This window comes from Solenopsis invicta, chromosome 15, assembly GCF_016802725.1.
Source record: "Solenopsis invicta isolate M01_SB chromosome 15, UNIL_Sinv_3.0, whole genome shotgun sequence".
Classification (NCBI taxonomy): Eukaryota; Metazoa; Arthropoda; class Insecta; order Hymenoptera; family Formicidae; genus Solenopsis; species Solenopsis invicta.
Genome location: NC_052678.1, coordinates 9,769,534 through 9,778,508, shown reverse-complemented (window position 1 = coordinate 9,778,508; position 8,975 = coordinate 9,769,534). Strand labels below are relative to the sequence as shown.

At 32.9% G+C, this 8,975-nt stretch overlaps 1 protein-coding gene across 1 annotated transcript; it reads left to right on the top strand.

The window, feature by feature from the left end:
* The first annotated feature begins 592 nt into the window (after positions 1–592).
* Positions 593–7,930, top strand: LOC105195357 (pancreatic lipase-related protein 2). The gene is made up of 8 exons (XM_039458051.1): positions 593–2,021; positions 2,902–2,982; positions 3,723–3,988; positions 4,129–4,603; positions 5,479–5,730; positions 6,084–6,198; positions 6,494–6,691; positions 7,774–7,930. The coding sequence occupies exons 1-8, from the start codon at positions 1,796–1,798 to the stop codon at positions 7,856–7,858; spliced, it is 1,698 nt and encodes a 565-aa protein (XP_039313985.1). The 5' UTR covers positions 593–1,795; the 3' UTR covers positions 7,859–7,930.
* The last annotated feature ends 1,045 nt before the right edge of the window (positions 7,931–8,975 follow it).

Here is an 8,975-nt window from a genome sequence, read left to right as displayed (position 1 = left end):
TGTATCTATGCCCTCCTTTTCTATACGTCAGTCTTCAGCATAATGCTTGGTTCCTGAATTTTCAAGTGTGCACAATTCTGATCAAAAGGATTATTAATTTTAGGAAACTGAGGTAAGTAAAACTCATTGTCAACCGGTGTCATAAATTTAAAGTTTTTAATTAATATTCCAAGAAGTGAAAGAGTTAATAGTTCTAAAGACTAATAAGGCAAATGTCATGTAACGATACCAAGATTGTTGAATTTTTGCATACAAAAATATGAAAAATATAAATTATTCCAAAAATAATAAAATGTACAAAGCATCTGAATGAGAACTAATATCCGGACAATCTAAAATTGTCTTTAATATCCTAAATGCTTATTCTTGTATTCTTTATATAAAAAAATACAAAAAATATTATCTTACATACATAACGTTTCTTAAATTTTAAGAACATTAAAACATATAAAATAAATCTTCTAATTTTTGGTAATGTAACAAATTTATTTTAATATTATTTTTTATAATATTTAAAATAACTGACTTTATAAAAATTTTTAAATATTTAAAGATTACAATTAAATTGTAATGTTATATAAAAAATCAATTTAAAAATATTATTAAATTTCCGTAAAAATGTCCGGATACAAGAACGTGTTACTGAGACATTTATCCTACAGTCTTTATATTTGTTAATTCTTTACAAATATAAAGTTCATTAAAAGAGAAAGCATTTGGTGATTTAAGCGGCTGTTTTCATATCCAAATTAATTATTTTGAAAGAGGCACGTGTCAGTTTTTACGTTGCTTTAGAATGTTGTAAACGTGGCAAACCAATGTGTAAGTAAAGCATGACCGAAACTTTATAACTTCAATTTGCTTTCGATTTATGTAATTTGAGTACTCTTGAACGATCACGAACTCGCCCGGTCGGTCTACACGTACATAAAACCGAGGAAAATTGAGTGTATCGATCCATAAAATAGGTTTCTGCTTCAGGAATATGCATGTACCCTAAAATTATTTAATGTCGTAATTCCTCTAACGATACATTAATTAATCGATGATAATTCATACGCGGTTACACAAGATATTCACATAAAGAGAATTCCTTAGTATGCTTATTCCAAACTTGCTTAAATCGCTTGCCTATACATAGCCACATCGATCTGTTTTCTATTTCCATTCGATATTCAGGTTTTATGCAAAAAAACACGTCGCATATAATTTATTTGAGTGAAAGCGATGTATCGACGCACGTTCCGCATACGCAGTTTCTGTCTATACTGGAGGATGGTATACGACAAAGTTACATCATTCAAGGCAGCTGCAATTCATCAGCAAAAGCGTATTGTCGCGTCAATATCGCTGAATTTTAATCGATTATCAATCGATTTTCGAAACTATTTATCTAAATTCGGCATATTTTCCATTCAATAAATCACATAAGAAATTAATTTCTGAATAAAAAAAAAGGGAGATTCTCCCGATTTAAGTCATTAAATTAAATCGACACTGACTTATCCTTTTTTTATCATCTAAAAAAACATCTTTAAAAAAAATACAAAAATAGAAAAAACGAGGAAAATATATAAGTAACAAAAAGAGAAACTGGAGAAGACGACACGAAATTATTTCTCCGTCGATTGCGAATTCGAAGCGAACTTAGACAAATGTTAGAGCAACCGTCAGGGTCTGGCAAGCGGAAAGGTGGTTGCGCAAAAAGAAGGCTGTTTATAGAAGGTGCGCTTTCTACGGGTCTGGTAGAGTCCCGCTGTCCCTGGGTGAGCCTGACTGTAGGCAAACAAAAAGAATGTCGTGCCGAACGCGACAGAAACGCGACGCGTTTCGGTGTGAGGAGAAGAAGAACGAGAAGAAGCGGCAGAAAGCGTGGGAGAAGCGGAATGCAACGATCTCAACGAAGGACGCGAAGTTTCGACAATTCAGTGGCAAGATGCAGTCCGCTAACGTTCCTCGCGTTTTACTCGTTTTACTGATAGTTGCAGTTATCACGTCAGTCACTGGAAAATTGCAACCTGGTGAGTACGCCAATAAACGTGTTACATCAGAATCGTAAAGAACATGACAATCGACGTGACAAACATTCGCGGAGTGAAATCCGGAAATCGCGGTTAATAAAAAAAGTAATAAAAGTGTTTTATTGTTAACGTATTAAAATGAATGTAAATTGCACGATTTTATGTGTACATTGTGTGTTTGTCGATCTGTGCATATTTTTCTGAATGAAAAAATGATTCTGTCGATGAAATATATAAACGTGTATGAAGTTCGTTAAAGCACAAGTACACGCAGGTTATACGGTTCTTCGTGCTAATCGGTTAACCGCATTTATGGTGGTTCGTTGACTTTAACACCGGTTGACGAGCCAGCATAATTTGCCGATATTCGTTATATAATTGCTGTAGTCTGTCGTGCATACGCATACGAGTCGCTACAAGCATCTAAATTTTCCTAGCGTCATTCAGAGATGCGAAAAAAATCACATAGATCGGATACCACATGTACACACGCACACTATGCGCACGAAACAAACATTCGCACGTAATTCGCACGTGAGAAATACCGGCGTACTTTGCACCTTAAGGTCGTATTTACATACGACATACTTTCACGGCGCGACTATTATGATGGGGTTGCATGAAGCAATAATGCAATGTTGAGATAGACTGAAAATTTAATTATACGAGCGCAGGCTATAGCATCCACCAGCGCGCAAATCGTACTGAAGCGACATTGCGTACGAATGATAATTTGCGGTACTTCGGGTGAAAGTGGATGTGCAAGTGGGGCGATCAGACGAGTGGAATGTTGATCAAGAACGTGCGGATGTACACGATGCACGTGATAAAAAAAATCTCATTGAACTTCATCCCAAGGCGACATTATATTTTTTTCCAGTCAAACTTTTCGCGGCGCGGAATCGTGCTGTGCTAAGACGGATTGCCATCTCCCGCGAGGAAAAGTCTAAAGTTTGTTACGGTAAGATAGCACGCACTCAAAAATATGTTTTGCTGATGTAGGTAGATATTTTCTAAGTGTCACAAAAAAATTTACCGCTCTTTTTTGTTAAAATACTGTTTGTCACATAAGAAATTTATAGCAGAAACTTTTAATAATACTTATAAAAAATTTAGATCTCGTTGTCAATTATACAGTAAAATTTTATAACAAATATTTATAAAATTGGCTTTAACATGAATAGACACGATAAAATTTTTTTTCCTAAATTTCACCAACAGTTCAAATATAAATTCTGTTTCTATTATTTATTGTTAGATTGGTTAAGTACCAAACATATGCAAAATTTGCTAATCATTTATCTATCTTAATTAATTTTTTGCAGCTAACAAATTATAGCTGCACTTACAAGATCATTTTTTTGAGTACAAACTTTATTCTTTTATTTGAAATAATTTCAATACACATTAATTTAACTAAATAAATTTGATCTAGTTTGCAATTTTCGTTTTCTTTCCAAATATCTGGGGAAAAAAATTTTATTCTGGGGATAAATAATTATGAATAAAATTTGATATATCATTATAAATACAATTTTTTTCTCGTAAGTACATTTTAAAATAATTTTTAAAAAGTTTTTAAATCAAATAAATATTGTTATAAAATTTGACAAACGCTTAATTTTTTCCTAAACTTTAACATATTATCTTGAAGCAAAGGAATATTTATTTTGATATTAAAAAATTCGTAAATTATTTTAGATTTACTTGGTTGCTTCGCGGATCCACCGCCGCATTTATCAATAAAACGACCGCCCGAGCATCCTAGCGTAATTCAAACGAGATTCTTGCTCTACACACGTGAGGAGCGACAAAATCCGGAACCCTTACAATACGGGGACGACTTAAAATCCATTATACATTCCCGACTCAATGTCAGCAAGCCTCTCAATGTGTTAATACACGGTTTCAAAGGCAGTGGAAGCGACGTCGGCGTCATACTTGGCATAAATTTTCTTCTCGACATAGTAATCTTCAGCAGTTTATCTTTCAGTTTTAATCGTTTAGCTGAGCGTTTTTTCTCTTTCCAATTTATGATCATAAAATTCTCAAGCCACCATTGAGGGAGGAATCGATAAGATCTTCGAAATTGTAACTTTGCGTACAGGAAGACGTGAACCTCATCATCTTGGACTGGACGAAGGGAGCGGGCACCACTTACGCAGCTGCAGTGGCAAATAGCGAGCTAGTTGGCCGGCAATTAGCTCTAGTGCTATTAGACGCCATCAATTTGGGAGTTGATCCTGTCGACATCCACATAGTCGGTTTCAGTCTTGGCGCACACATAGCTGGCTGCGCCTCGGAAGTACTAAAAAGAAAGAATTTGCTGCTTGGCCGCATAACAGGTCTCGACCCAGCGTCACCTTTCTTCAGGCATCATCTGTTCAGAGAGAGGTCGAGAAAATTGGATGCCACCGACGCCCGTCTCGTCGATGTTATTCACACCGATGGTTCGCAAGATTTTATGGATGGCTTTGGCCTACTTAAACCGATCGGACACATCGATTTTTTCCCCAATGGTGGCAGAGAGCAACCCGGTTGCACTGATATTAAGAATTCGGTGGTGGTCAGTCACTTGAAAGGTAAATTAATACCTATTCTCATCAACCTATTCTCATTAACTTTGTTCTCAAATTAACTTACTCTTTATCTTCCTTTAATTCTAAGAATTAGAAAAAGATAGAGTAAATTAAATTGAAAGATCAAAGTTAATTTACATTGGTGAAAATGAACATAAGAGTGATCCGAACACGACTTGCATTGTGATTCAATTTTTGATTTATCTTCAGTTCAAGCAATCACATTGAAACATTTTTTTCTCTAAAAAAAATACATTTTCTTAAAACCATGTATTTCTTTCTTCTGGTTAAGTAAAAATGTTTACTTTTGAGTAGACATATTACCTTAAGTACAAAGTTTTGTATTTTTACATTTTTTAAATGACTTTTTAAATAAACTAATAAATATTATTAAACTTAATTAAATTGTTTTCTTAGATTAAAAAATCAGAGTATCTTGAATAGGAAAATAGTCTAACAGTAAATCTTTTCTAGAACTGCAAAAAACAATTATTTGGATAGAAATTATTTCATTTTACTTACAAAAATATTTTCAATTAAGAAATTTTTAACTTGATTGCAAGTAAATAAGCTTAAGACCTACCGAGTAAATAATTTTTTATGTTAAGTAAATTTTTTTGTTGTAAGACATTTTTTCTCTCAGTGCATGAAATGCAAAAACATATCATTCCTAAATTTTAGAACAGTTTTCTATATAGTTTTTTTTTAATATTTTACACGTACATTACTAGTACATTATATTGATTAATAACGATCAGATAAAAAAGTTTTAGATTTGCTTTGCAATATGTATCGTAAAGTATTTAATTCTCTTATTAAGAAACACGTGTATGCTTTTATAAACTTGTAAATTTATTTTTCTTTTTCTATCTGTTTAGAGGATTTATTAGACAAGAATATAGCATGCAGCCATTTAAGAGCTTTTCAACTTTATATGGATAGCATCCGCTCGCAAAATGAAGAATGTAAGTTCATCGCGTGGCCCTGTCCACAGAGAGGAATGTCTTATGCAAAAGGAACGTGCTTTCCTATGGAAACAACACATTGGAATCAAGAAATGGGTTATGCGGCTAATCGTGGAGCCTTGGGAATTTATTATCTAGCAACTAGAGCTGAAACACCGTTTTGCGGTATCTGAATAATTATGTTTTCATTGGAGCAAATGTGTATTGAGATAGAATGTTATATATATTGACATTAATACTAATTTGTTATATAAACATATTATTAAATGAATAAGTCTCTCCAAATTCTTTGAAATAGAATCTCATTCTAAAATATAAAAATTCAATCACTCTTTTTCAAAATAGGCTGAATTCTCACTTTAGAGTGAGATTCCACTCCAAAGAATTTAGAGAGTTTATTATAAATTTTATGCAAATTTGTATTTGTACAAAATTATATTTTAGCAATTAATTATAGAAAAAAATCAAAATAAAAGATTTATTATTACTTGGACTTGGTTAATCTCGTAAATTTTTAGGTCAATCAGTCAGAGCATCAGTGATGATGTCCGAAGGCATACAAAAAACATCTGGTATATTGTCTTTCAAAATCTTTCTCAATAATTCCACAACGCTCTTCAGAATTCAATGCACGTAAGTAAAATTCTTTAAAATTAAATTTAATTAAAATTTTAATGTAAATTTTAATGTAATATCTAACAATTACAATAAATATTTACATAAATTTTAAAAGTTTTGGTTACATATTGACATTAGGTTCTACAAATTTTTTTTTCAAAAAATAATGATTGTTTTTTTATAATATGCAATTGTATGCGATGTAAGCATTTAACATTGTGTACAATTTGATAAAAAAAGATAAATCTTTGAATTTCGTAAATTGCGTTGTACATAGCAATGCTCTTAGCTATTTTAATTGTTGTTCAAGTCATGTAAACGAGCGAATGACGTTTTACAACATCGCAGCTGTGGATTTTAACGCGTTAACGGAAGATATTGCATCGATCACCGGTGTCATTTCATATCAGTCCACTGCCAACAAGACAGAGGAGGAAACTGCACGAAATCCGGACTCGGATATAATACTTTTTGATAAACTGGCCCTCGAAGATCGTAAAGGCCATAGGTAAATATGTATTATAATAACTTTGGTAAAAAGTGACTATCAGATTTATTCGAATGAAGAGAATTTTTTCTATCGTGTCTCATAATTCAATTAATTTAAGCCAATTATAGAAGCAATTTATAATTTGTATCAGAATTAAAGAATTCCATTTATAATTTTATATGCTGTAAAATTATATAAAACGTTGTTATATAAAACACTGAAAATAGTTTTTTTTGTTCAAATCATTTTGTTGATTTAAATAAATGTTATAAAATTTATAAAATTTATTTTTAAATTTAGGAAATATTTTTTTAATCAAGAAAACGATGTTAAAAATAAATATATTTAATTAGAAATAAAAACTTTTTCCACTGTACAAATAATTTTTAATATTATAATAATGTGTACTCATTATTATTTTATTTCATATTTGTATATTTAATTATTGAATATATAAGTACATGTATTTAAAAATTTATAAATCTAATTATAAAATTTACAAGTTTTAAATTTGATTAAAATGTATACGTTTTATATTTAAATATCTATGCACACACACATAAAGTATAAATTAAAATACACTCACGTATGTCTAAATGTGCATATAAATTTATAACTAAAATTTTGTACTAAAATCTGATACAAATTACAGGTTGCTTAAAAACTTTAAGTACACTGAGAAAAAATGTTATTAACCTGACTATAATTTTTCAATTTAATCAAATTTTTTCAGTTCTACTATTTATGTATTTGATTTATGTCCATTTTTACCAACATAGATTAACTTTAATCCAAGTTTAACTTACTTTCTATCTTTTTCTCATTTTTAGAACTAGAAAAGATAAAGAGTAAATTAAACCAAGATCAAAGTTAATCTACGTTGATGAAAATAGACATTAACTACATAAAATACTTGAACTTCAGTTTAAGTATTTATATATTTAACTTAATTACATATTCATTTAATTTAAATATATAACTGCTTGAATTGAAGAAATTCAATCAAGTTGAAAAATTTAGTCAAGTCAACAATTCTTTTTCTCAGTGTAGCAAATTGAGATATATTTTATATATAGTAATAAGTTTTTTTTATTGATTAGGTGGGAATATTGCCAAACCAAAACTGTAATCAATTCACACGAGATGCATGTAAAATTGAAAAATGAACACTGTACACCAGTATAACGTACCACCACCACCACAATTTTATATATGAATAAAAAAAATGGTTTTCATTTACTTGAGTGACCATTTTCAGAGAAATGAAGTTTCTGCTTGCTCTGCGACACCTCTTCCTCGCATGTGTGAGTTAGTTTGACAAACTTTTCACTCCTTGCCACAAACGTATCAGGAGTCCATCGAGTCAAGGCTTTATGCTGTCAAATCACATAATTAAGTTGCGGCGAGAATTAGCAAGCGATCAATCATGCAGAAGCAACAAGTTTGCTTACCAATCCACCGCCAATGCCATCGATACCTGTCGTCTTTGCTCCATCGTGTCGGACATTCGTTTGCCCAAAAACACACATCGATTGAAGAAACGCGATTCATTATCACGATATGATGACACTTCGCGCAGCATCCGGATGCTTACGACACGCACGAACGAGTAAGTGACACGAAAAGACGCGACAATTGTTCATTTCGTACGGCACTCACGGACAAACGCACGCAAATGACCGGTGAGAAATTCGAAGGAAACGCGGACAACTTCATACCGACGCGATACCTGAAATCAACGACGCAACGCGACGCGACGAAACCACCTCGAAGCACATATCATCAAAGAGACTCGGAGTTAGCTCGACCAATTTTTCGCCCTTTGCCACAAATGTATCAGGAGTAGATCGATTCACGGCCTGCTGTTAAATCACATAATTAAGTTGCGGTGAGAATTAGCAAGCGATCAGTTGTGCAGAAGCAACAAGTAACTTTGTTTACTAATTCGCCGTCGACGCCATCGATGCTCGCCGGCCTTCGTGTCGCCGCTCCATCGTTTCGAACATTCGCTCGCCCATAAATACATGTTGACTGGAGAAACGCGATCGAATGATAGGTCTCCTGGCACTACGCACGGCATTCCTGCCGCTTATGACACGCACAAACGAATAAATGACGCGAAAGGTCACGACGATTGCTCGTAGCGTACGGCACTCGCGGATAAACAAGACGCAAATGGCCGGTGAGAGTTTCGAAGTACGCGCGGACAACTTCACACCGACGCGATGCCCTCCGAAATCAACTCGACAGAAGGCTGCTCGACCAATGAGAATTTTATGTAAATCAGTATGGCGACTTTATG

Coding starts and splice junctions, on each gene's coding strand:
- LOC105195357 (XM_039458051.1), top strand. CDS start 1,796: ATGTCGTGCCGAACGCGACAGAAACGCGACGCGTTTCGGTGTGAGGAG. Junction 3,989..4,128: donor TAAATTTTCTTCTCGACATA/GTAATCTTCAGC, acceptor CTTTGCGTACAG/GAAGACGTGAACCTCATCAT. Junction 6,692..7,773: donor GAAGATCGTAAAGGCCATAG/GTAAATATGTAT, acceptor TTTATTGATTAG/GTGGGAATATTGCCAAACCA.